Here is a 26,698-nt window from a genome sequence, read left to right on the forward strand (position 1 = left end):
CTAGTGGTTAGAAATCGGCGCTCTCATCGCCGCCGCCCCCGTTCGATTCCCGTTTAGAGGTCTAGTAATTTTCGTTTTTTTTACTTGTGCAACCTGTCACAATGAATTTAATCGGTTATTACACATACATACCATGTTACATTGCAAACCTATCAATACCACTATAAAAATATATTATATGTCATTGTATACTTTTGAATAAATCTATGGTTAATGCTACATTTATGACATGAATATAAAAATATCCTCCTTCGACACGGATTTGAAACCGCGATCTAAGGATATAAGCATTCACCGTTCTGCAGTCCTCCGCTCTACCATCTGACATCATTTTCCCTCATTTGTGAGTTAGCTTGGATTGTTTTTTAATTAGGAAACTGGAAACGCACGTTTGTTCTCTATCGGGGAATGTGCGAACAACAGGCAAATGTATATCTTTTAGGCGCATTTATGAGGAAAAGGTTCCTTTTTCGATCCGGATTTCAGCATTTAGTGTTCTAGTCTTCCGCTCTCGCAACTGAGTTATGGATTTTAGAGAACTGTGGATAAACTTGAAATGTTTTGAATTCTTCTGTATGATTGGATTCGTACACCTAGACTATTCTTTAAGAAACTGGAAATGCACATATTATTCTCTATTGGGGGATGTGCGAACAACAGGTAAAACTATTTTTGGGGGCGCATTGATGAAAAAAAAAAGGTTCTTCCTTCGAGCCGGATTTGAACCAGCGACCTAAGGATTTCAGCATTTTGCGTTCTACAGTCCTCCGCTCTACCAACTGAGCTATCGAAGGGACATGGAGAAATCTTTGGAGCAAAAGGTACATGTTTGTATCGGAGCATTGAGTTTAGTCTTCTCTACCGGATGTTGATCAACGTCGACCATTCAGCAATCGTGAGATTTCCGTGTATTGAGCGCTCGTCAGATCTGTCGACATGTCTCCAAACGGGTCTTTCCAGGCACAACTTTCTTCAATTATGGAGACGCTGACGACGTCTGCCGTTGCAGAGATTACAAAACTGGTCGATTACAGTTCTGCCCTTCTATTCTCGGAGATATCCCGACAACAGGGAGAGAACGACGCTCTTCGGAAGGCATTGTACTGTATGCAAATCGAGCTCGGGACCGAGAGACCAAAGCGGGGCACCTCTTCTGTTGATATATCTTTAGAAGTTCAGCTTTGCGACGAGATCCGTAAGTTGAGTGTGACGGTGTTCTCTTATAGCGACTGTAGCTAGCTCTGTGTAATCATGCATGTTGAAAGTCACTATAAGTAGCAAACATCACCATTTTATTGTTGTGTGCAGAGAATAATAAAGGCGTGGGGGACCACTGGTTTCCGGACAAGCAGTTGGTTGTGAGTGAGAGGCACTATGAAGTGGATGCTGCCATCGAATTGGGAGAAACCAGTGCACCGCAGCGCAGAACAGTGAAGGAAGAAGTTGGTTGACACTCATATTTATGGTGTCTGGTCCCTGAACTGCTGCATGTCAATGTTGGCCTAGCTATATGGATGGTGTATTGTATAAATTAATTATAAGACTAGGATGGAACAACACCTCTCATTATGTTCTTGTTTTACCAAATTGCCCACTTTAAAAAAAAATCTTTAACGGCATATTGACAACCAATGAATAGCGAGTGTAGCGGTCCATGTTTTCATATCACATTAGAAACCCAGTGTGTCAGAGAGAAAAGTATTGATCTAAAATACGAAGTTCCTGTCGGTCAGTGGCAGTCACTCACCCATGTTGTTCAGTTTGTGTCCACATACAACGTTAGCTTTGGAGTGCAATGGCTTGTATGTTATAGAAGTGGTATAATGATAGTTTAAACATTTAACCTCCTATTTGTTGCAGTGTCCTGACGTGAAACAGGTCATTTTACAACCAGACCCTAAAGGTGAGGACAGGCCGGAGGAGGTTGTGGAGGCTAGTCACCCGGAGGAAGCAGAGCACATCATTATCGGTGGAGAAGGAAATGGTAGTTATATCTGACAATACTACTAACACTGTGATCATGTTGACAGTGTTCTGTTGTGTGAACTGCACTTTTTCTACCTGTGTTTACTGGCCCTTCTCTATTTGAATATGTGCATGTATGTATGCTAGGAGCCGCAACCAACATTTCCCAACAGGGATAAACCAGTAGTTAGCTTATCTATCTTATGTTAAAACCGACTTTAAATGAAAACTAACTTGAATGTTATAACGCATGTTGTTCTGATACTTCCCACTAAACTACGTTGTCATTGTCAACAAATGCTCAAAAACCGTCACTTGACTCTCACTGTTTCTGCAGGTGGCCTGTCCCTAAAAGATGATTTCCAGGCCATGGACGAGAGCCAGTCAGAGGCGTACCACAGCTCCACAGCAGAGCCCGAGGAAGAAGACACCAGCCAAGACTTCAGCGAGGAGCTGGAGATGTGGGTCAAGTCTGAGCCGGGGTCAGAGAGCGACACCGTAAGCTTCACCCCCAGTGTTGCAGAAAACAAGATGGTCGACCACCTCACGGGCAGGGAAATGCACGCCTGTTCATACTGCAACAAACGCTTCAACTACCGTAGCCAGGTGATAATCCACGAGCGGGTTCACACGAGGGAGAGGCCGTTCGTCTGCAAGCAGTGCGGCAAGGGTTTCTCCCAGATTAACAACCTCAAGAAGCACCAGCTCTGTCACAGGGGAGGGGAGGGGAATCACGAGTGCGGGGAGTGTGGAAAGGCGTTCTGCCACACCCAGAGCCTGAAGAATCACATGGTGGCAGCTCACGGCTTCGGTTCAAGGTTGGACTGCGAGACATGCGGCAAGACGTTTCACAATAAGAAAGCTCTCATCGCACACTCCACCAGTCACAGCAGGGCTTTTGGCTGCGAGATATGCGGGAAGGCTTTCGGTACGAAACAAACTCTTAAGACCCACCAGTTCACTCACACGGGGGAGCGTCCGTTCATCTGCAACTACTGCGGCAAGAGCTTTGCCTACCTCTGTAACCTTAAAACTCACAAGAGGGTTCACACTGGGGAGAAACCCTTTGGCTGTGAGCTGTGTGGCAAGTGTTTCACTCAGAAACACTGCCTGGAGAAACACTTGTGTGTAGATTAAAGAGCTGTAGCTATACAGAGTAACTGCAGCAAACTACCGTCTATGTTTACTTGTTGGCACCAAATGTTCCATGGCTGTAACATTCTAATCTGCGTTCTGACTAGAATGTTGTGGTCTTGTAGTATGGGTACCAGTCTGTTTAGCTAACGTTCCACTCCTTGTGCTATGGGCCACAGAGACTGGCCTTTCTTCAATCTCAGCGTTTAATATGCAGCTGGATTTTGTGAGGAGTTGCTGATTTGTTGTTGGAAATAACGTTATTGTTTGGCAATGGCACAGAGTACAAGGAGTGGTATGTTAGCTAAACAGACTGGTACCCATGCTAGTGGTCTTGTGCTATCATGGGGGAAATTCTAAACCTAAAACCAAGTTTGTTGAACTCTGCGTATTCTATTGCTTTGTTGAGGAGACTTGAGTGTTTCTAGTAAAGTGTCTACATGTGTGTGGGACAGATTGACCTGTGCATACATATATTGTTTTTTCTTATAATATCACATTGTTATTTTAGGTAATTTGATCAATGTTTAGTTCAATTTTAGCTGACATTTTAATTTGCACGATTACGAAGTACATCGACAGTTACTACTACAACTTCTATCATTACTGTGGCGGTAACAATAGTGTGAGGGGATTGACACAAAGCCAAATCACCCCTTCACATTCTGATTGGACAGAAATAGATCTCCCCCTGTTGAGTTAGGTTTCTCTCAAAGTTTATTGGTCATCACTAGCTTCCACAGCTACAAAGTCACAAATTTGCCCGTTTCTACAGTTTCTCTTCTTACATTTAGATTTTAAACCTAACCACACTGCTATTCTTATACCTAACCTTAACATGAAGAGCACAAATGAAAATACATACATTTTTACGACAGAGCCAGTTTTGACCTTGCGGCTAGTGAAAACAAAGTTTATTCTGATCAGGGTCGTTTTCCCTACTGACCTTTTTTACTGTACTACAAATATTAGCCTACACATATTTTATTTGTTTGTTTTAACAAATGTAATTTTGACAAATCAGCTGGTATTCACTGTGTACATGATATCCAATCCATGCTTTAACGTTGTAATGATAAAATATTGTATTCTGTCCTGATTCTGTCCACATATATAGCATAACATATACTGTTGTATTTCATTGGGAAAACAGTTCTTGACAATATGTATTTGACTTGGTCTGGGTATTAAGTATTGCTAGAATAACTGTTGATTTCTTTCACTTTCATCTTAAAGCGGCAATCAGCAGCAGAAACGATAACAAAGCGTCCGAGCCACCCCTGTTTTTGGTAACAAAGCGTCCGAGCCACCCCTGTTTTTGGTAACAAAGCGTCCGAGCCACCCCTGTTTTTGGTAACAAAGCGTCCGAGCCACCCCTGTTTTTGGTAACAAAGCGTCCGAGCCGCCCCTGTTTTTGGTAACAAAGCGTCCGAGCCACCCCTGTTTTTGGTAACAAAGCGTCCGAGCCACCCCTGTTTTTGGTAACAAAGCGTCCGAGCCACCCCTGTTTTTGGTAACAAAGCGTCCGAGCCACCCCTGTTTTTGGTAACAAAGCGTCCGAGCCACCCCTGTCCGAGCCACCCCTGTTTTTGGTAACAAAGCGTCCGAGCCACCCCTGTTTTTGGTAACAAAGCGTCCGAGCCACCCCTGTTTTGGTAACAAAGCATAAGGAGGGGGCCGAAGTGATGTACCAACTCTCAAATTCATAGACAGAGCTATGGATGCAAGGACTGACCAACCGTGATATCAAAATTATATTTTTAACCATGTTTTGAGGCTATGTAGTGTTTGTTTACATTTACAAACATTGGGATTTTTAAAAAGTATCTATTTGGTGTTCTTGGGGTAAAAATATTGTATTTTGGGTTCTGATGAGGTATGACAGTTGAATCTAGCTCATGAGGCATTTATAGGTTATGTTCTTCAAGAATACATATTCATTTATGCGTCCAAAATGGATGTAGCAACTGCGGATTGCCCTTTTAAAAATTGCCATGCAAATCATACTACTGTGGTTGATAAATCAGAATAGATCGCAGAGAGAGAGTACCAGTATAACAAACACTCTGCACTCTGCTGTGCCCACTCACGCTCTCATAAACCATTCAAGCCTGGTAGGTGGCGGAGGCGAGCTACACACTTTTCTGTAACGGGTACCAAATGGAAGATGCTGGAACAGAGCCAAGATACGGTATAGAATCACTGGCTGAAGTAGAGGAACTGTCGGGGAGTCGGTAGCCTAAATAATTGCATGAGATGAGTTCAATTGGATATAAAATGTACAATTAATGTGATAGCAAGCAATGTAGATAAATACAGCCACTGCAGTAACTAATTGAAAAGCCTGACTAGCTAACTTGATAACTAATGCTAACTTACTGTCCTCGTGGTATGACATGCTAACTATGCAAGTAGCTAGTACACAGGTTAACAGCTTTTATTACAACTAGCAAGCTATAATGTTTTAGTTTGCAAAATTACTTTAGCTAATGGTAGCTTATCCTCTCTTCATGCAGCCAACAGTATTTCAAGTGGACAGCATGTGTGTGGAGAACTTGATTCTACAACCTCATATTCGGCCAAAAAGGAATTGACACATAGATAGGTTCAATTTGAAGTACCTGGTCATTCAAGCAATGTATAGAAATTCTAGAAATCAGCTGAAAAAGCACTATACCCAAGTGTGTAAAAACCGAGAATAGTTAAAGAAGCTACTCCTTGCTGCACTCTATTCTCTATTTGGGTGGAAGTGAGGATATGGCATTCAGGGATTTCGATAAATACAATGGCGGGCCCCTCCCCCATGAAATGCTTGTATTTCTCCACGAGCGGAGCAGCACACTCTCACCCGAGTTTGGTGGATTTGTGAGTAAACAAGAAGAATCTAATGGTTTACCAAATGTCAACGACCTGATTGCCTGCAGTGCAGAAGCTCTTCTGGGTGAGATAAAAGCAGAGATCAGAAAAGCCCCTTTCTCTGCACTGCAAATCGATGAACGCCAGGACGCCTCCGGATGGGAGGCAACACTCCATCATGGTTCAGTACGTAGACGACTCCGGATCAATTCAGGAGTATTTCCTGGGTTTCCATCTGCACGAAGAGGGGGGAGAGGGGGGGCTCTGACCTTATATGTATGGAAATGGCCGACCATGACTGTGAAAAAAAAAACTTGTGGTACAGTCTTACAATGGATGGGCCGTGTCTGCGCACAAGCTAAACATGCAGACGGAAAAAGTGAGGGAGATTGCCCACAACACTCTCTTCGTCAACTCCTACTCACACCGTCTCAGCACTGTTGACTGAAGTTGATATTTTGTGATCTGAGGTCGTTCCCCTCATGTTTGTTCCCCACCGACTGAGGTTCTTCAATGAAACTTGGAGTGAGGTGAATGCTGACCGACTACCACTGGACCTACTCAGTGAGGTGGCAAACACCTACCACGCATTTTAGGACACCATCAACCACATTGGGAACCTGGATTGGGTAAATGGCGACTCATCCTATGAAGCAAACAATCTTGTTTTGAAACTTGAGGGTTTTCAGTTTGTTCCAGCTCTTCACCTACGCGCAGGTTTTCTCCAACATTTATGTTGCATTTGACACTGAAGCACAAAGCAATGGATGTGGCAGCCTGCAAAGCTAGCATTGAGGAGCTGGTTCAACACATCTAGAGCAAGAAGTCTGACTGCCTTTGACAGTGTCTAACAGAAGGCTGAGAGATTGGCTCAACACCCATGCAAAAGTCTCAAGTAGACGGATGACTTAGACCCTCTGACACACTTCAAGGCTTTGTACTACAAAGCTCTGGAAACCGTCATCTCTCAGATCCAGGTTTGTTACGCACATTTGGATGACCTACGCTTCCTCGAGCTGCTGGATCCAGCGAAGTTCACTGACATGAACATCCATTTCGCAACAGACGTGGTGGATAGCCCAGTGAAGCTCTACGGGGGCTTCTTCAACATGGCCAGGCTCAGAGTGGACCTGAAGGCATTCTACATAGGCCAAGGACAACAGCAGGACAGCCACAAGCTCTGTGAATGGATCTGTTTCATCCGCTCCCAGAAGAACCCACTACCAGAGCTCTACAAGCTGATGTGCCTTGTGGCGACCATTGGAGTGACCTCAGCCGACGTGGAGGAAAGCTTCCCCTGCCTGAAGCGCATTCATGGCTTTGTGAAAGGGGAAAAGTTGGACGATCAGCTCCACCAGAACATGGCCATGATGTGCATAGAGAATGAGGGTTTGTCACGAACTCGGGGAGCAGCACTGGTATGACAAAGTCACGAACCTCTGTGCCAGAAAGACCAAGAGAGAAGATGAGTTCATCACCAAGGTACGTCACCTTTAGAGAGTGTGTGTGTGGGTGTCTGAGTGTGTGCCAAACTATACCACACTATTGTTTTGATGAAATGGCCTGGTTATTGTTATTTAGAGCAGTATGAATGTGTCGTTACAGATGGCTGCAGGAGGGTTGAAAGGACCGGCAGCAAAGAGGACCTCCACAGCAACAGAGGACTCTCAGGAGCCACCAGTCAGGAAGCATGATGACGAGGTTTTCTCACCTGAATGATCTGAATCTAGATTACAACACACAGGTCTTGCCATCATTGTATGATTTTTTTTGTGTGTAAATGAACTGAAGCTTATGGACAATATCAAGGTGATGAGTTATTCACCATTTTTGATGAACAAATAAGGTTTTATATGTAAGATGGCTAAATAAAGAGCAAAATTATTGATAATTATTATATTATTATTTGTGGCCTGGTCCTATAAGAGCTCTTTGTCACTTCCCACGAGCCGGGTTGTGACAAAAACTCACTCATTCTCATGTTTAATACATGTATTGTATAGTTTGTGTGTGGCAGGCTTACAATGATGGCAAACAACAACATTTGTGTTTTGCTGACCCTGGTGCCGGAGGTGGTATGCAGCTGGAGGTTGAATGTTTGAAGGGGTATGGGACTATAAAATGTTTGGGAGCAACTGCCTTAGACAATTACCCCCTCCACAAAAATATACCATATGTTGAATGCTTAGGCCTAGTTTTGTTTAAGTTATCTGATCGAATTAAACGCATATAAACAGAATGGCGTTCCCATTCAAGTTAATTAACCCATTCTATTCATTAGCCATTTGTTTTAACTAGGCAAGACAGTTAAGAACAAAGTATTATTTATAATTACAGCCTAGAACAGTGGGTTAACTGTCTTGTTTAGGGTCGGAATGACAGATACATATCTTGTCAGGTCAGGGATTCGATCGAACAACCTTTACAGTTTCTGGCCCAGCCCTTTAACCACTAGGCTACCTGCTGCCCCAAGAACCCACCTGTCGCCCCATTTAAAACAATTTGATTGCCGAAATCTGATCAGATAACATTGGCTGGGTGATTGGACAGATGTGAGTTCCCAGAGTTACTTTTATTTGGTTAGTAAATTATACTGATTACAGTAGAACTCCGATTTATTTCATTTTATAGGTGTAGCCAGCCTACTACAGTAGTTCAATCAACTCCCTTTGCTCTTGGTCGTTTATGCCAATGGAGCCCAGTAGGTGGCGGTATAGGCCTACACATTCCTCATTTTCATTAGTGGCTGGTGCGCTATCACCGTCACAAGAAGCCAGCAGAAAACGAACGGGTGGACATTTGACATGAGTTAAGTTATTACAAGACGTAGATCAATTTAACCTTGAGATTTATGGTTTTTCTGTGACATTTATTCATGCTAATAGTCATGTCAATGACAGCCAGAAATGTACATCAGAATTTGAGTTTAACAAGTTGTCACTTATTGTTTTAATGACAAGAACTAGTTGCACTTTCTGCAGGTTGTGTATGACCTACGTTCATTGTAAAACGCTTTGTTTGAATAGAACAACTTATAAAGGTGCCATTTTATCTTCTATGAATTCTAAAGTTAGTTTCCACACCATATTTTGAGATTAGTTTTTTTTTTACGGCTCACTTTTCTGCCATGTACAGTATAAAGATGTCAAGCCCAAGACAGATCTCGATAAATTGGTAAATTGAGGCTTAATAAATTGAGGACCCTCCAGTCTTTTTGTCCTCGTCTCAAATCCTTTATACTGATCTATTTTATATGCGTAGAATTAAAAAGCAAATGTACCGGTCTTAGACAATACTGCCATCTTTCAGAAAGTACCAGCCTATACAATGTCATAGTACTTTAAAAAATGTTTATTACTGGAAAACAATAACGGTTGAGGTACATAAATGGGAAATGACATTTGAAATCGCATCACATTTAGCCCTTTGGCGAACACTTAGTCATTTACAGTCAGTAAACAGCCCATGTTGAAAGCGGTTAGAAAAGGTGTCAAGCAATTAACAGTATCTTCGCAATGTTGACTAACAGCGATAGTTGTGCACGCAGATGAATGGTAATTGTCCGCCACATCCGCAGTTCCTCCACCCCTGGCCCACTACCAAAGGAAAAATGACAAAAGAAAAGTAATGTCGGTCATTTCATCGGCTTAGTTCTGGGACTATGCTACATCTTTAGGTTCATGTCTTACCAGCAGATTGCAGGTACATGCAGGGGTTGCTGGTTGCGGTGCTCTGGCTGTACCAGTTGGTGTAATACATTCCTGAGCGGTCGATCCACATCCAAGTTCCCTGAGTAAACAAAGAGTCATAAGACTTAGCTGCACTACTGTCCCTTACCACTAACAGATCTGATATCATACCTAGCTGCATGATTAAAATATCAGAAGCTATTTAAACACAAGGCCCAGAGTGTTTCCCGGCCATGTGCTCTGAGGGAAAACTCTAGGGCCCGGAAATGTTTCTTGACCGGTCACTGTCAGAAAAACATAGAGCGCTACGTAGGCTTAGATGGCGGAGGTTTTCAGGGCAACCCTTTCTCTCACCTGGAGGTAGAATCCACCTATCCAGGCGGTGGCTCTGTTGGCTGTTCTGGTTATCTGTTGCAGGTAACGATACTCGGGGGAGGAGCTGGCAGAGGCCAGGCTGGCGCCCAGTTCATTGCAATGTTCCTGAAAGAAGAGCGGGGAGGTGAGGGGTGAGACACTTGCACACACTCACACAGTAGGCCTGCACATGAACAAAAGTGTTGCGCTCCCTCATAGTGACATTACATTATACAGACACAAACGCACATTTTTTGAAAGTGAACCATTTGCAGTCATAGTGACATATTCACGTCAAGATTTTCGACACTAAATATATTACATTGAGAAGTGCGTTACCTCGGCTCCGAACCAGGACCGAGGGGTGTTCACAAACATGTAACACTTGGACTGGTAGCTGAACCATCCGTCAGGACAGAAACTGCGTGCCGCTGTGAAGACGAAGATAAAATACAACAATTATTTGACATCGCAATACAAGGAGTTGATATTGTCAGGAGTATGAACTTTAAAAAAAAAAAAAAAAGTTTGATCTCATTATGTAAAACATGAATGTTTATTTAGTCATGCTGGTGATTTTTCCCTCCCTGCTGATGGGAAACCAAAACATTATTTCATTGTGATCATGCATTGCACGGTATACACAGGCATCAATAGTAGAACCAGTGATGGTTAACTTAACATCATTCATCATGGAGAGTCCCTACCTTTATCTTTAGGTGCTGCTGCAGCCACCTCAACTGCCTCATTCTCATCTTCTGAAAAGACACCTAAACACATAATAAGACAAGAATATCACTTTGAAAGCCACCAGCAAATCACAGACAATGAGATTCAATATAATTATTTTCATAGCTAATATTTTAGACATGGCCTGTAGTTTAATTAGTTTGTTTTCTACCAATGTGAAGTAATTGTTATTGATCAGGAAATTATGTGATGCTCAAATGAGGTGATGCTCCACAATAGACAGTGAAGCTCAAATTAGGTGATGCTCAAATGGGGTGATGCTCCACAATAGACAGTGATGTTCCTGCTTGATTAAAGCCTATAGAGAAGAACTGACCTGGGGCGTCACTCAGCTTCTCCTCTGCTACAGGAGCCTCAACCTCAACAGCCTCCTCTGCAGAAACATGGAACAAGGAAATCAATTTGACTTTCATTCAACTGGGAATTGGGAGAAATATTGATTCAGTGCTCTATTACTGCTCTCAATACAAACATAATTAGAGCTACAAACCTGGGGCACTTTTTGTCTCTTCTACCGCCACAGCATCGCTCTCCACAGGAACTTAAAGGGAAAAACACAACTATTGTCATTATTCAGTAACAATGAAATACCCTGTGCTGTATTAGTGACATTGTTGAGTATTTGACTGACTTACCTGCTGCTGCCCTAGCAGAGAGGGCGACACAAAGTAGTGCAAAGATGATCAGAACCTTCATGGTGGTGATGATGGTGGTGCTGCTTGTCTGGATGAAAAGGGAGAGAGAACGTGTTGGAGAATCAACTAGAGAGAGTGATACACAATCATTTCAGACTACCACTAGACAAGAGTATTTCCCGACAGAAGACAACCTTAAAAATATAGCTGAAAGTTCATCATCACCACAGTAAATACATACATCTAAATGGAGAAAGGGAGAGAAAATAAGCCATGTTGAATGAGTCCGACACTAGGCAACAGATGCTGTAGGACTTACCTTTTGTAGTAGGTAAATCCCTGTTTTCTTCTGGTACTCTTCCTCAGGTAGGCCAGTGATGGAGTGATGAGTGGAGATTCGTGCTCTCTTTATATACTGTTGTGTCCCGCAAACTTTCACTTATGCACTTGCCGTGAATGACGAAACAGCGTTGGACTTTGACACTTTATGGCTTTGTGTTTATACTTCAGATGAAAAATTCAAGTTTCAACCTGGACTCGGGGGTAGACATAACATAGTAAAAGTAAATCCAGGACACTTGCCGTTAGTATGATATGTTACGTTTTGTTTTCATTTGTGGATGTCCATCATCCGTTTCATATCATATGGTATGAATAAAAATGTGTATGAGATGTTACAAATTGCAATTCGTACAATGTTATGAATTTGCAAAACATATATGTTATGAATTCCATTTTTTTTGTGTGGCTAATGTTAGTTAAGTGGCTCAGTTTAGCTAGGTTGCTAACGTTAGTCATGTCAGGGGTTAGGAGTTAGGTTAAAAGCTTAAGTTTAGGGGAAGGGTTAGCTAACATGCTAAGTAGTTGCTCCGTAGCTAAAAAGTAGTCAATATTTGCTAATTAGCGCAAATGGTAAAGTTGTCCATGATAAGATTTCAAATCAAATCAAATTGTATTTGTCACATACACATGGTTAGCAGATGTTAATGCCAGTGTAGCGAAATGCTTGTGCTTCTAGTTCCGACAATGCAGTAATAACCAACGAGTAATCTAGCTAACAATTCCAAAACTACTACCTTATACACACAAGTGTAAAGGGATAAAGAATATGTACATAAAGATATATGAATGAGTGATGGTACAGAGCGGCATAGGCAATATGCAGTAGATGGTATCGAGTACAGTATATACATGTGAGATGAGTATGTAAACAAAGTGGCATAGTTTAAAGTGGCTAGTGATACATGTATTACATAAAGATGCAGTAGATGATATAGAGTACAGTATATACGTATACATATGAGATAAATAATGTAGGGTATGTAAACATTATATTAAGTAGCATTGTTTAAAGTGGCTAGTGATATATTTTACATCAATTCCCATCAATTCCCATTATTAAAGTGGCTGGAGTTGAGTCAGTGTGTTGGCAGCAGTCACTCAATGTTAGTGGTGGCTGTTTAACAGTCTGATGGCCTTGAGATCGGTCCCAGCTTTGATGCACCTGTACTGACCTCGCCTTCTGGATGATAGCGGGGTGAACAGGCAGTGGCTCGGGTGGTTGTTGTCCTTGATGATCTTTATGGCCTTCCTGTGACATCGGGTGGTGTAGGTGTCCTGGAGGGCAGGTAGTTTGCCCCCGGTGATGCGTTGTGCAGACCTCACTACCCTCTGGAGAGCCTTACGGTTGTGGGCGGAGCAGTTGTGGTACCAGGCGGTGATACAGCCCGACAGGATGCTCTCGATTGTGCATCTGTAGAAGTTTGTGAGTGCTTTTAGTGACAAGCCGAATTTCTTCAGCCTCCTGAGGTTGAAGAGGCGCTGCTGCGCCTTCTTCACGATGCTGTCTGTGTGGGTGGACCAATTCAGTTTGTCTGTGATGTGTACGCCGAGGAACTTAAAACTTACTACCCTCTCCACTACTGTTCCATCGATGTGGATAGGGGGGTGTTCCCTCTGCTGTTTCCTGAAGTCCACAAACATCTCCTTAGTTTTGTTGACGTTGAGTGTGAGGTTATTTTCCTGACACCACACTCCGAGGGCCCTCACCTCCTCCCTGTAGGCCATCTCGTCGTTGTTGGTAATCAAGCCTACCACTGTTGTGTCGTCCACAAACTTGATGATTGAGTTGGAGGCGTGCGTGGCCATGCAGTCGTGGGTGAACAGGGAGTACAGGAGAGGGCTCAGAACGCACCCTTGTGGGGCCCCAGTGTTGAGGATCAGCGGGGTGGAGATATTGTTACCTACCCTCACCACCTGGGGCGGCCCGTCAGGAAGTCCAGTACCCAGTTGCACAGGGCGGGGTCGAGACCCAGGGTCTCGAGCTTGATGACGAGTTTGGAGGGTACTATGGTGTTAAATGCTGAGCTGTAGTCGATGAACAGCATTCTCACATAGGTATTCCTCTTGTCCAGATGGGTTAGGGCAGTGTGCAGTGTGGTTGAGATTGCATAGTCTGTGGACCTATTTGGGCGGTAAGCAAATTGGAGTGGGTCTAGGGTGTCAGGTAGGGTGGAGGTGATATGGTCCTTGACTAGTCTCTCAAAGCACTTCATGATGATGGAAGTGAGTGCTACGGGGCGGTAGTCGTTTAGCTCAGTTACCTTAGCTTTCTTGGGATCAGGAACAATGGTGGCCCTCTTGAAGCATGTGGGAACAGCAGACTGGGATAGGGATCAATTGAATATGTCCGTAAACACACCAGCCAGCTGGTCTGCGCATGCTCTGAGGGCGCGGCTGGGGATGCCGTCTGGGCCTGCAGCCTTGCGAGGGTTAACACGTTTAAATGTTTTACTCACCTCGGCTGCAGTGAAGGAGAGTCCGCATGTTTTGGTTGCGGGCCGTGTCAGTGGCACTGTATTGTCTTCAAAGTGGGCAAAAACACACATCCTTTGGGTTGCTAGACATTCATGTTATATGCCCACTCATCCACCCTGACCAACCACCCTACTTTATTTTTTGACCAACCAGCCTTTTTTCGTTTTTGCCTGAAGTAACCTTCTGTCTTATGTAACCATACAAATGTAACATATCATACTAATTTGGTCAAATGTAACATATCATACTAATTTGGGTTTACTATGTTACGTCTAGTCTTTGAGACCAGGCTGCCAGATTAGGAATTAAAATACAGCCTTTATCAATGTCACTTACTGTGTTCCAGTAAGAGGTGGTAAAATAATAACAATGTCCTTGTGATCATGTCTGGAACGGTGCCCTGGAGATCACCTTTAATTCTTTGCTGTCCATAAACTGCTTCCTTAACTGACTTGATGTCATCCAAGGAGTGAGTCGGACATGAAAAAATATTATGTTTCAGACTAACTTAAATGTATCATCAATATGTGGTGACTGGAATGGTATCAAACCCATGGAGACCATGTGTTTCCAGCCATTACTATGAGCTCGTCCTCCCCAATTAAGGTGCTCCCAGCTGCCTGTGTCGTAAGTAGCCTTGGCTTCTGCGAGCCGGAACGCCTCATATGAGCAGGAGCCTATCTTCTGTTTCTGCATTGTGAAGCAGCTTGGAAAAGATGCTGGTCTATTGCAATGGACATTAGACTACTAAGTGTATGTTGTGTAGTAGGATGTTAGTAGCCCATGTGCATCACCCTAATCATTTGGTATTATTCCCCCACTTAATTTAGTCTACTGTTGGTGTCCACATCACCAACGATCTGTCATGATCCAAACACACCAAGACAGTTGTGAAAAGGGCACGACAAAACCTTTTTGACTTAGGCTGTTGTCATCTATTATGTCATGTTGTCAGTAAAGATTTATTGTAAATGTGGATTGTCTTTTCAAGAAATAAGATAAAGACATTCCATACAGGATGGAAATTGGTCTACTGCTTTTGTCCCTCCGATATACAAACATACATTGAAGAGGCAATCTGCTGTTGTTACATCCATTTTTGGACTAATAAGTTAATGCTATGTACCCATTGATTCTTGAAGAATATAACTCCTAAATGATGAGTTTAGGTCAACTGTCTTAACCCATCATAATCCAAAATATAAACTTGTTTTACTTCAATGAGTGTAAATAAAGTAAATATAAACAAACACTATATAGCCTCAAAACATGGCTAAAACTATCATTGTGATCGATGGAAGGTGAATTTCCCGAGTGGTAACATTTTTACAACCCCATCCCTCAGCTTTTTACAGGAACAGGGCAGAATTAGTTATTATTTCAACTGGTGATTGCAGCTTTAAGTTGGAGAGACTGGAAATGTTAGACAAATCGTTGCAAAAGAACAATAAAGTGATTATAACTAAATGAACATACCCCTACGTTATCTCAAGGTCAATAGTGCTGAGAAAAACGTACTGTAAATTGAATCAATCCATGTCCGTATTGATTTTCCATGTTTACAATTTCCTTATCACAATTATGGTTTCATCATCACTTACTGGAACACACATTCTTGTCCTTGTCCTTGATAAATGCTGTATTTGAATTCGAAATCAGATCTGAAGTATGTACACAAAGCCATATAGTATATATAAAATGTACAATATAATGATATTGGTATTACATTGACATTGATGATATTGCTTTAATTTTGTATTTCATTTAAGTCAAACTAAATCCTTTCATGTCTGACCCACTCCTTGGATGAAAAGGAAATGGTTTATGGTCGGGAAATAATAAACGTGACTTCCTTGGCAAAGTTCCATACACGATCACAATAAGGACATTTGTGTTATTTTGCAATCTCTTACAGGAACACACCTTCAAACAGGGGCTGGCCATGTTCTGCTGACCTTGAAAATGCTATATTTGAATTCCTAGCATGGGATTTTTCATCTGAAGTATAAATACAAAATCATAAACCGTCAAAGTCCAATGCTGTTTGGTAATTCACAGCACGTACGTCAGTGAAATCATGCTGGACAGAACAGTACATAAACAATGGAGAAATCTCCACTCATCACTCCATCACTGGCCTACCTGAGGAAGAGTACCTGAGGAGAACAACAGTGATTTACCTACTACAACAGGTAAGAGTCCTATAGTGTCTGTTCCCGAGTGTCAACTTGTCTTATTTTCTCACCCTTTCTTAATTTAATGTATGTATTTACTGTGGTGGTGATTAACTTTTAGCTACATTTTTAAGGTTGTCTTCTGTGGGGAAATACTCTTGTCTAGTGGTAGTCTGAAATGATTGTGTATCACTCTCTCTAGTTGATTCTCCAACACGTTCTCTCCCTTTTCATCCAGACAAGCAGCACCACCATCATCACCACCATGAAGGTTCTGATCATCTTTGCACTACTTTGTGTCGCCCTCTCTGCTAGGGCAGCAGCAGGTAAGTCAGCCAAATACTCAACAATGCCACTAATACAGCACAGGGTATTTCATTGTTACTGAATAATGACAATAGTTGTGTTTTCCCCTTTAAGTTCCTGTGGAGAGCGATGCTGTGGCGGTAGAAGAGACAAAAAGTGCCCCAGGTTTGTAGCTCTAATTATGTTTGTATTGAGAGCAGTAATAGAGCACTGAATCAATACTTCTCCCAATTCCCAGTTGAATGAAAGTCAAATTGATTTCCTTGTTCCGTGCTTCCACAGAGGAGGCTGTTGAGGTTGAGGCTCCTGTAGCAGAGGAGAAGCTGAGTGACGCCCCAGGTCAGTTCTTCTCTATAGGCTTTAATCAAGCAGGAGCATCACTGTCTAATGTGGAGCATCACCCCATTTGAGCATCACCTAATTTCCTGATCAATTACAATTACTTCACATTGAAATCTGCTGCAAATATTGTTTGTACATATTTGCACGAAGTGAGTGTGAGATTGTGTTGTGTATTATGTGCCTCATTTGTTGATAAATTATATTTGAGGCATTCTGTTTTGTCATACTTCACATAGGTACGAAACAAATGATTTTAACGACCTGTCACCTATAAAATATACCTATGAAAACAAACCTTTTTATATAGTATCTATAACTCCCTGACATAGTGGTTTGCTGGTGGCTAAATAGTAATATCGAGGACTGTTTTATTGTTTGTGCTTTTCCAGAGGAGGATGTACAGACTGAGGCTGTTGAAGAGGTGGCTGCGGCACCTAAAGGTATGTTGACACCTTTTATGGTGAATGATGTAAAATAACAACTATCACCTTTATTGGTTCTACGATTGCGGACTTCTGTACATCGTGCAATGCATGGTCACGCAATGAAAGACTAGTGTTTTTTGGTTTTCTGTTAGCAGGGAGGGAAAAAATCACCAGTATGACTAAATGCACGTTCATGTTTTATATTATGAGATCAAAGTTCATACTCCTGTCAATATCAACTCCTTGTATTACGATGTCAAACAATTGTTGTATTTTATCTGCGCGTTCACAGCGGCACGCAGTTTCTGTCCTGACGGATGGTTCAGCTACCAGTCCAAGTGTTACATGTTTGTGAACACTCCTCGGTCCTGGTTCGACGCTGAGGTAATTGCGCAACGGGCAATCGGGTATAAACCCTTGCAGCATCAATAGCAGGAACAAAAAATTAATTATGAGTCTGTCGGAATTGTCTCACGAACAACTTTATTTTCAATAACTTACAAATTGTGCATTTATATATAAAGTCAACAATAATCAGATGAAACCTGTGCCTATAATATTCTTTATAACACTGAATTGGCTTCGGCTAAAAACGAATAGGTCGATAATTATCATTAGGCTATATGCCTTTTGCCTACCTAACTGTAAAAATCCTAAATACAATCAGATAAAACAAATCGATATTTATAACATACTTCATAACACTTTTTTACAAAAATAACATTGGCTTATGTTATAAACGAATAGGCTTCAGGACATGCATTTTGCCTATCGAACTGTACAAGTGCTAAATAAGCCTATAGGGGTACAAGTTATAAAATAAATATAGCAGCCTAAATTAAACAAGTAGCCTACGAAAATAACCTATATTAGTGCAAATAAATAAACAGTGCAAATAAGTCTTTCAAGGTTTGACAGAATATGTTTAGCCTATTCTATAGGTTATGTCTTTCGAAGAAGACGTATCTGGATTTGAATAGGCCTAAAGGCTACATTTAAAATGGAAAAAAAGTGCAATTAGGAACCATTAGGTGTACGTGTCTCACCCCTCACCTCCCGCTCTTCTTTCAGGAACATTGCAATGAACTGGGCGCCAGCCTGGCCTCCGCCAGCTCCTCCCCCGAGTATCGTTACCTGCAACAGATAACCAGAACAGCCAACAGAGCCACCGCCTGGATCGGTGGATTCTACCTCCAGGTGAGAGAAAGGGTTGCCCAACATAGTGAGTTTTTCGACATAGTGACCTGACCAGAAACAATTCTCGGTCCTAGAGCTTCCCCCCCAAGAACAGGAAAACCTCTGTGCCTCAGCATAGCTACTAATATTTTAATCATGCAGCTAGGTATTATATCAGATCTGTTAGTGGTAAGGGACAGCAGTGCAGCTTGTGGTGGTTCATTTCTTTACTATCAAATGAGGGGAGACTAACTTATCACTCAAGTCAGAGTTATACCTAAACTAAATATTTATTAAGTATTAATAAGGGATCAGGTCAGTACAACACACACATATAAAGTGAATCGATTGAGTGCTCTACGATAATGTTGGATGGTCAATGAATCACCCTCAGATGATTCATTGAGAGCCCCGGGATAAAAGTACAAAGGTCTTTTATAGCCAAGATACACCCCCTTCAACCTACATGATGAACAACAGATGTATGGAATGGGTCACAAGGTTAAGACTAGTATGAAAGATACTTATAATTCACAGCCGACAGTATCTGCTGTAAAAACAGTTATCTTTGTGTAGAGACCAGGTCTGGCCCTGGGGTCATCTCTCCCTGGTACCATATAGAACAGAAACATTAACTCATGCTATGGAATGAGGTCTCTTTAGGTTTTATCACCCAAAATACATCATAAATCTCCTGTCAGTGTTATCTCCCAGTGGCCCACTTTCAGTTCACAATAGAGTTATAAGAACCCTCTATTCGGTTGCAAAAAAACAACCATTTGATGCAATAAAACTATTATAACATAATCTTGCAATTTTGCTCTCACAAGCTGTAGCTAAGACTTATGACTCTTTGTTTACTCAGGGATATTGGATGTGGATCGACCGCTCAGGAATGTATTACACCAACTGGTACAGCCAGAGCACCGCAACCAGCAACTCCTGCATGTACCTGCAATCTGCTGGTAAGACATGAACCTAAAGATGTTCCGCCTGGTCTCATGGACTAGACATAACATAGTAAATGTAAATCCGGAACACTCACATTAGTATGATATTACCTGAAAAGTAATGACAGGTAGCCTGGTCCCAGAACTGTATGACGTGTTAAAATATGCCAAATAAAATTACTAAGATTTCTGTTTGTGTTTTTTTAGTGGGCCAGGGCTGGAGGAACCTCGGATGTGGCACACAATACCCATTCATCTGCGTGCACAACTATCGCTGTTAGTCAACAAGATATTGCTAATTGCTTGACACCTTTTCAAACTGCTTTCAACATTGGCTTTGTTTACTACTGACTGTAAGTGACTTTATGTGTTCGCCAAAGGGCTAAATGTGATGCAATTTCAAATGTAATTGCCCATTTTATGTACCTCAACCTGTATTGTTTTCCTGTAATAAACATTTTTTTAAGTACTTTATGACATTGCATAGGCTAGTACTTTCTGGAAGATGGCAGTATTGTCTACGATAATCTCTGGCCCTTAAAAGGGGCAATATAACAACATGGATATGGTGCTTTTTGTTGACAGCATAAAATGGGATGAGAAAAGGTCTGATATGACTGAAAGTCTGGAAAATCTTCAATGTATTTATTGTGTCTTTATTGAGCCTGTCTTTGGCTTGGCTAAGGCTCTGTTAAATCGAGTGAAGGGTGTGGATAGAGGTGTGTTTGGATGGGACATTTGACACAGAATGTTTTAACGGCCTTCTTTGGATAAGAGGGTTTCCAGTAAGCAACGGTCAAAAACGTCGCTGACAAATCAAATTGTATTTGTCACATGTGCCAAATACAAAACCTTACAGTGAAATGCTTCCTTAACCAACAATGTAGTTAGGAAAAATAATTGTATTTACTGAAATAAACTGAAGTAAAAAATAAATATATAATAATTAAAGGGCAACAATAACATAACAGTAGCGAGGCTATATACAGGGTGTACCGGTACAGAGTCAATGTGTGGGGGCACAGGTTAGTCAAGGTAATTAAGGTAACACACGTTTAAGGTAATATGTACATGTAGGTAAAGTGACTATGCGTAGATAATAACAGAGAGTAGCAGCAGGGTAAAAAGGGGTGGGAGTGGCGGGGGGTCAATACAAATAGTCCAGGTAGCCTTTTGATTAGCTGTTCAGCAGTCGTATGGCTTGTGGGTAGAAGCTGTTAAGACGCCTTTTGATTAGCTGTTCAGCAGTCGTATGGCTTGTGGGTAGAAGCTGTTAAGAAGCCTTTTGATTAGCTGTTCAGCAGTCGTATGGCTTGTGGGTAGAAGCTGTTAAGAAGCCTTTTGATTAGCTGTTCAGCAGTCTTATGACTTGGGGGTAGAAGCTGTTAGAAGCCTTTTGGACCTAGACTTGGTGCTCTGGTACTGCTTGCCGTGCGGTAGCAGAGAGAACAGTCTATGACTAGGCTGTCTGGAGTCTTTGGCAATTTTTAGGGCCTTCCTCTGACACCACCTGTTATAGAGGTCCTGGATGGCAGGAAACTTAACCCCAGTGATGTACTGGGTTGTACGCACTACCCTCTCGGCCGAGCTGTTGCCATACCAGGCAGTGATGCAACCATGCTCTCGATGGTGCAGCAGATCACGTTGTCTTGGTCATTCTATATCTGTGGTAAAAACAATAAACATATATGATGTACTGGAAATTAATAATTTTACTTTGCACAAGATCTTGAGACTAATACAACCTCCATATAGTTTGTCTGGGGTTAAGATTACTCCAGTGCTCAGTTTATAACATGATAACATGATAACCAATAACCATAATAAAAAAAACATTGATTTACTCAATGTTAAACAATGATTCTGCAAACCATAGGAATAATTCATTCGTTTTTCCTCTCTAGCAAGCTGTCGTCAGAGATGACACAAAATAATATTTAGTGCTCAAAGATTTGACTCTGGATAATGCACATTCTAGTCTCCACGCGGTAGGTGGCGCTTTCTAGCTTTCTCTCTAAACTTTCTGAACGCTGATCGGATGCGTGCGCAAAGACACAGTTATTAAAGATGGCGGCGCATTGACAACAATCCAGGTATTCTTACAAATATTACTACTTCGTGAACAAGCTGGGGACAAAATCGTTTATTAGACGTTTTGAATTATTTTGAATCGTCATAGCTATCAGTAGTTGTGACTAGGTTTCACAAAAACAAGTGTTTAAAATGTCGGTAACGCGTGTTTTGCATCAACGGATAAGCTCTGTCATGGGCATACTTGCCTCAGCTGCTGTGACCGAGATTTGCAAGTTAGTGGACGATTGCTGTGGAGCGTTACGTGTAGAAGTCTCTCAAAGCAAGGAGCAAATCCTATTGCTAGAGAAGCAACTCAGCCTGGCGGAGTCGAGGTACAGGTCGGTGAGTGGCAAAGGGCTGACGCCTGTCACCGGCGACTCACCAATAATCAACAGTTCGTCGGGCGATTCACCCGCGGCGAATGCAGATGATGCGGACGAAGACGAAGGTAGGCTACCGATTTTTTCTAAATGCCTGTTGTCAGCCTTTGAGCTAATGATTTGCCAAGAATTGGTCAAGTTGACCTCTCACATTCTCTTTTCCAGTTAACACTCTTGAGGTGGACGGTGTCAATGGCAATCAGCACGCTCTGTGGAAAGAGGTATCCACAGCACCAACTGATGAGGCTGGGCCCCTCATACTGACCCCTGGCCCCATAGTCAGTTCCAATGAGAACACTGGGCCCCCCGCAATGACCCCTGACCCCATAGTAATTTCCAGTGACATACCCAGAAAGGTAAGAAACTGTACACATAGTAAATAACATTTTTGTGGATAAAAATATACTATATATACAAAAGTATGTGGACACCCCTTCAAATTAGTGGATTCGGCTATTTCAGCGACACCGTTGTTGACAGGTGTATAAAATCGAGCACACAGCCATGCAATCTCCATAGACAAACATTGGCAGTATAATGGCCTTACTGAAGAGCTCATTGACTTTCAACATGGCACCATCATAGGATGCCACCTTTCTAGGAAGTCAGTTTGTCAAATTTTTGCCCTGCTAGAGCTGCACCAATCAACTGTCAGTGCTGTTATTGTGAAGTGGAAAAGTCTAGGAGCAACAATGGCTCAGCTGCGAAGTCATAGTCCACACAAGCTCACAGAAGGGGACCGCCGAGTGCTGAAGCGTGTAGAGTGTAAAAATCGTCTGTCCTTGGTTGCAACACTCACTACCGAGTACCAACTGCCTCTGGAAGCAACGTCAGCACAATAACTGTTCGTCAGAAGCTTCATGAAATGGGCTTCCATGGCAGAGCAGCCACACACAAGCCTAAGATCATCATGCACAGTGCCAAGTGCCCGGCTGGAGTGGTGTAAAGCTCGCCGCCATTGGACTCTGGAGCAGTGGAAACTCGTTCTCTGGAGTGATGAATCACACTTCACCATCTGGCAGTCCAAAGGAAGAATCTGCCTGCCCCAATGTGTAGTATGAACTGTGTCAGAAAATAACGGTGAAGCTGTTTTTCTAGTGGAAAGTCTGTTATAACAGCAAAGGGGCGACGAACAGATGTCCACATACTTTTGATAATGTTTTTGTAGAGTAGACAGGACATGGCTTTCTGATGTATTAATGTAGGAAACAAAGAATTGTCATTTCTATACAAAACATTTTGTATCTGCATGTTGCTGAACTATTGGTCCCCAATTTGGGACCATGTAGAATTTGCTTCTCTGGATTTTCGGACCATTTTCTCTTTATTATTGACTATTCATTATTGTCTTTGTTTTTCCACAGCAACATATTACCAGTTTCCGAGTTGGTGAAACTCCCAAGATACAACCGTGCACCACTTGCTGCTCCCTCTACCACTGCCCCTTCTGCCGACCGTCTGCGTTCAAACCCAACGAGTTACATCGGATCATCCCACACATCCAGAGCCACCTGAAAAGTGCAGTTCAGAATGATGGTGAGGGGAACTTTGGAAACCGCGGTGTCAGAAAATAACGATTTCCTTGTACTCAGTAATGCTTTGTAGTTGTTCAATTGAGTTGTACGAATGCCATGTTGTACGTGCTAATGTCCTTGTACACTTGACTTTTTAAAGTCACTATCTAACATTCTTTTTTTTATACTGATTGTTTTATTGTCACCCTTTTCTGTCAGAGTACATCGTCTACAACTGCAAACTGACGTGCAGAGACTACCCTCACTACCACTGCAGCTATTGTGACCATGTACTCTGCAGAAAAGCGTTGTTTATAGAACATTTCAGAGCTTGCAGAAAGCGGAACGGGACTCAAAGACCTGCCCGTGTCCAAGCTCAATCTCCATCTGTTGCTCCGCCCCTCCAGCAACATCCCTCTCCAGCCCAGAGACCTCTCGCCCATTCAACATCCACACCTGTCCTGCCTCTCACATCTATACCTGCTGTCCCTTCCAGCTCCAGACCTGCCACCCCTCTGAGCTTACCAGTCGCTCTTCAAACTCTAAACACAGACACACCTCCAATGGAAAAACCAGATGCTTCTGCCAGTCACAATCCGGTCACACGCCAGGATTCGGAACCCTCCTCGCCCGAAGTGTACAGCTGCCCTCCTACGCCGCAGATTGAGACCGAGAGACCGCAAAGACCTTCCCAAAGGGATGCAGTTCCTGTACAGACTCAGTGTGACCACTGCGGCATCATCCTAAACAAGAAGAACTTCAAGGTTCACATGAAGAGGAAACACCATGAAGAGTACATCGCTGCAGAGAACGAGGAGGCCCTGAGGAGATACCTGGCCGAATCCAAGATGGACGTGCCACCCTGGTGCCGTGCCACCAAGGTCCAGTGCGATCTCTGCGGAATCAGGCTGAACAAGAAGAATTTCAAGAACCACATGAAGAGGAAACACAAGGTGAACGTGACGGCGTCGGCCTTCCAGGAAGCTTTCGACCGGTGCCTGGGCGAACAAGGCCTGTTGGTGGTCGAGAGCTCGTTGCCCGGCTACACTTATACTAGGACGCAGGAAAGAGGAAGGCGGAGGGAAGAGCGTGACGATGACCTCTTTCCGGACATCGACATGGAAGAAGAACAAAGCGACAGGTTCCCGGACACTGGCGCACTACTGGCCCAGGAAACGGACCTGGCGACCCAGCAGTTGCAAAGCGAGAGAGTGCTGACTGGAATGGTAAGCTGTCAATGGTTGGGTTTAATATGGTTGGGTTTAATATGGTTGGGCTTAATATGGTTGTGCTTATAGAGGGTAGGGGAGAGAGGTAGGCCAAATGAAAAGACAATGTCTGATTATCTCACTGATTCAATACAACTCAGAGATCAGTACTCTAGAACCTAGCTATTCACTCACCTCTTCTTTATTCCCAGAATCCTCAGAGGTACCATGGTCTGGGGAAACCTCATCTCCTGGAGGTAAGTAACAGTACCTATAGATTTATCTCACATAGAACAACGAGAAATTCACTTTCCTTCTTTCCTAATATCAGATTTAAATCAAAGTTTATTTGTCACATGCGCCAAATACAACAGCTATTACAGTGAAATGCTTACTTACAGGCTCTAACCAATAGTGCAAAAAAGATATTAGGTGAACAATAGGTAAGTAAAGAAATAAAACAACAGTAAAAAGACAGGCTATATACAGTAGCAAGGCTATAAAAGTAGAGAGGCTACATACAGACACCGGTTAGTCAGGCTGATTGAGGTAGTGTGTACATGTAGATATGGTTAAAGTGACTATGCATATATGTTGAACAGAGAGGAGCAGTAGCGTAAAAGAAGGGTTGGTGGGTGGGACACCATTCAGTTAGCCAAACCGCTGACTCTTTGTTTTTGATTCTCCATACAGGATTCAACTGAAAATAACGATTGGATTACCATTCATATAATAAATATACATATGTTATGATGATTCCTCACGAAACTAGAACCAAAACAATACAGTGATTTGGGGGATATTCACAATGTAATCTATAGAAGGGTTCTTAAATATGATTTAAGATACAAATGTCAACAATCCTTCCTCCAAAGGACACTAATATAGATTAAATTGAGTGAAAATCCCCCAAATCATAATTTTTGTTTCTAGTTTTGTGAGGAATCACCCATAAATGCCTTCTGGAGTTTGACATTGTAGCCTACCTAGTGACTTTCCTGGCCTCTTTTATATACAACTCCACTGCTTTAGGAACCAAATGTTCAACAACAAACACTTCACCAAAATAGGTGGCTAAAACACTGGAACCATTGAAATGATGCACTTTGTTGCAGCTTCCTCTTGAGTCGCTGGTGTGGATCTTCCGGGACGTACTGCGTGTGGATGGAAAGAGAGGCTACTGGAACCTGTCTCTGGTCTGCAGAACCTTCAATGCCATCCTGACAAATGAAATCATCAGGAAGTACTCCTCAGGGAAGGTTAGTATCGACAACAACATGCGTCTAAAAAAAAGCATATGGGAAACAGGCAAAAAATATATATTTGTTCATTCAATGTCATGCAGTGTTTGTTCTGAGGACAGTTTCATGTACCATATGTTTCCAGATAAAGGAATGTGTTTGACAATCTGTTCTGTTTTTCTTTTAGAGATCTGATCCTGAACCCCAGTAGTTACTGAAAGGAGGAGAAGCCAGTACATTGTGCTTACAGGTTACTGTGAATGACATAATGTGCTAATATGCTCACTGCATACACACCTATTACCAATGTTATTACTACCAATGTTTATTTTTTTATTTACAACGTTCTCATTTATTGTAAAAACAAAAAGCTAAATGTTATCTAGTTGTTTTGCTATCGCTGAGGACTATCTGAAATCCCATTGGCTATTTATCCATTCTATATTCAGATTTTGTTTATCTTTTTACTGTTACATTGTTCAGAGTTAGAGTGCATTCTCAGTGTGGTGCTTCAGTTAGTTTGGAGACTACTAACCCTTAGCCTACTAAATAAATTACTTAGTTTTAATTGAAGGAATGTATTTATTCCTTTATAATTCAGTTGTATTCTGATTTTGTATTTTTGTACTTGAACTAAATAGTAAAATCATTTTTGGATGACTGTGTGTGTTTTGATTTAATTCACAACAGCCTGGTTTTTAAAACATTT

General features: G+C 42.2%; 4 protein-coding genes, 1 long non-coding RNA gene and 1 other non-coding gene across 6 annotated transcripts; 4 read left to right on the forward strand and 2 right to left on the reverse strand.

The window, feature by feature from the left end:
• Positions 1–705: 705 nt before the first annotated feature.
• Positions 706–794, reverse strand: trnay-gua. Its single transcript is given in 2 exon segments — positions 706–741; positions 758–794. It is a non-coding gene; the product is annotated as a tRNA-Tyr (tRNA).
• On the forward strand, positions 706–4,192 carry LOC112237795 (zinc finger and SCAN domain-containing protein 2; the record flags this gene model as incomplete). The annotated part of the gene is given in 4 exon segments (XM_042313170.1): positions 706–1,195; positions 1,309–1,442; positions 1,861–1,984; positions 2,303–4,192. Coding segments are annotated over 4 exon segments (1,317 nt in total). The 3' UTR covers positions 3,103–4,192.
• A 2,005-nt stretch (positions 4,193–6,197) lies between these two features.
• On the forward strand, positions 6,198–9,165 carry LOC121843531. Its single transcript, XR_006081616.1, has 2 exons — positions 6,198–7,437; positions 7,561–9,165. It is a non-coding gene; the product is annotated as an uncharacterized LOC121843531 (long non-coding RNA).
• A 123-nt stretch (positions 9,166–9,288) lies between these two features.
• On the reverse strand, positions 9,289–11,850 carry LOC112237796 (ladderlectin-like). Its single transcript, XM_042313171.1, has 9 exons — positions 11,703–11,850; positions 11,384–11,471; positions 11,239–11,289; positions 11,065–11,121; positions 10,706–10,768; positions 10,338–10,429; positions 9,999–10,124; positions 9,645–9,744; positions 9,289–9,551 (listed from the first exon to the last, which is right to left on the reverse strand). The coding sequence occupies exons 2-9, from the start codon at positions 11,442–11,444 to the stop codon at positions 9,478–9,480; spliced, it is 624 nt and encodes a 207-aa protein (XP_042169105.1). The 5' UTR covers positions 11,445–11,471; positions 11,703–11,850; the 3' UTR covers positions 9,289–9,477.
• A 4,388-nt stretch (positions 11,851–16,238) lies between these two features.
• LOC112239205 (ladderlectin-like) lies at positions 16,239–20,047 on the forward strand. The gene is made up of 9 exons (XM_042313172.1): positions 16,239–16,392; positions 16,613–16,700; positions 16,795–16,845; positions 16,963–17,019; positions 17,412–17,462; positions 17,740–17,831; positions 18,519–18,644; positions 19,489–19,588; positions 19,781–20,047. Exons 2-9 carry the CDS (start codon positions 16,640–16,642, stop codon positions 19,852–19,854), a joined length of 612 nt encoding a protein of 203 aa, XP_042169106.1. The 5' UTR covers positions 16,239–16,392; positions 16,613–16,639; the 3' UTR covers positions 19,855–20,047.
• Positions 20,048–21,604: 1,557 nt separating this feature from the next.
• Positions 21,605–26,649, forward strand: LOC112239211. The gene is made up of 7 exons (XM_042313168.1): positions 21,605–22,094; positions 22,192–22,382; positions 23,391–23,562; positions 23,760–24,766; positions 24,961–25,005; positions 25,864–26,007; positions 26,177–26,649. Exons 1-7 carry the CDS (start codon positions 21,797–21,799, stop codon positions 26,198–26,200), a joined length of 1,881 nt encoding a protein of 626 aa, XP_042169102.1. The 5' UTR covers positions 21,605–21,796; the 3' UTR covers positions 26,201–26,649.
• The last annotated feature ends 49 nt before the right edge of the window (positions 26,650–26,698 follow it).

This window comes from Oncorhynchus tshawytscha, unplaced genomic scaffold, assembly GCF_018296145.1.
Source record: "Oncorhynchus tshawytscha isolate Ot180627B unplaced genomic scaffold, Otsh_v2.0 Un_contig_7504_pilon_pilon, whole genome shotgun sequence".
NCBI classification, from domain to species: Eukaryota; Metazoa; Chordata; class Actinopteri; order Salmoniformes; family Salmonidae; genus Oncorhynchus; species Oncorhynchus tshawytscha.

What these genes read in the sequence shown, in the direction of transcription:
- LOC112239211 (XM_042313168.1), top strand. Translation starts at nt 21,797, where the DNA reads ATGTCGGTAACGCGTGTTTTGCATCAACGGATAAGCTCTGTCATGGGC. An exon ending in TGATGCGGACGAAGACGAAG is followed by an intron (nt 22,095 to 22,191) that starts GTAGGCTACCGA and finishes TCTCTTTTCCAG; the next exon opens with TTAACACTCTTGAGGTGGAC. An exon ending in GGAAACCTCATCTCCTGGAG is followed by an intron (nt 25,006 to 25,863) that starts GTAAGTAACAGT and finishes ACTTTGTTGCAG; the next exon opens with CTTCCTCTTGAGTCGCTGGT.
- LOC112237796 (XM_042313171.1), bottom strand. Translation starts at nt 11,444, where the DNA reads ATGAAGGTTCTGATCATCTTTGCACTACTTTGTGTCGCCCTCTCTGCT. An exon ending in AGCAGCACCTAAAGATAAAG is followed by an intron (nt 10,430 to 10,705) that starts GTAGGGACTCTC and finishes TCGTCTTCACAG; the next exon opens with CGGCACGCAGTTTCTGTCCT. An exon ending in TAGGTGGATTCTACCTCCAG is followed by an intron (nt 9,745 to 9,998) that starts GTGAGAGAAAGG and finishes TTGTTTACTCAG; the next exon opens with GGAACTTGGATGTGGATCGA.
- LOC112239205 (XM_042313172.1), top strand. Translation starts at nt 16,640, where the DNA reads ATGAAGGTTCTGATCATCTTTGCACTACTTTGTGTCGCCCTCTCTGCT. An exon ending in CTCTGCTAGGGCAGCAGCAG is followed by an intron (nt 16,701 to 16,794) that starts GTAAGTCAGCCA and finishes TTCCCCTTTAAG; the next exon opens with TTCCTGTGGAGAGCGATGCT. An exon ending in GGTGGCTGCGGCACCTAAAG is followed by an intron (nt 17,463 to 17,739) that starts GTATGTTGACAC and finishes GCGCGTTCACAG; the next exon opens with CGGCACGCAGTTTCTGTCCT.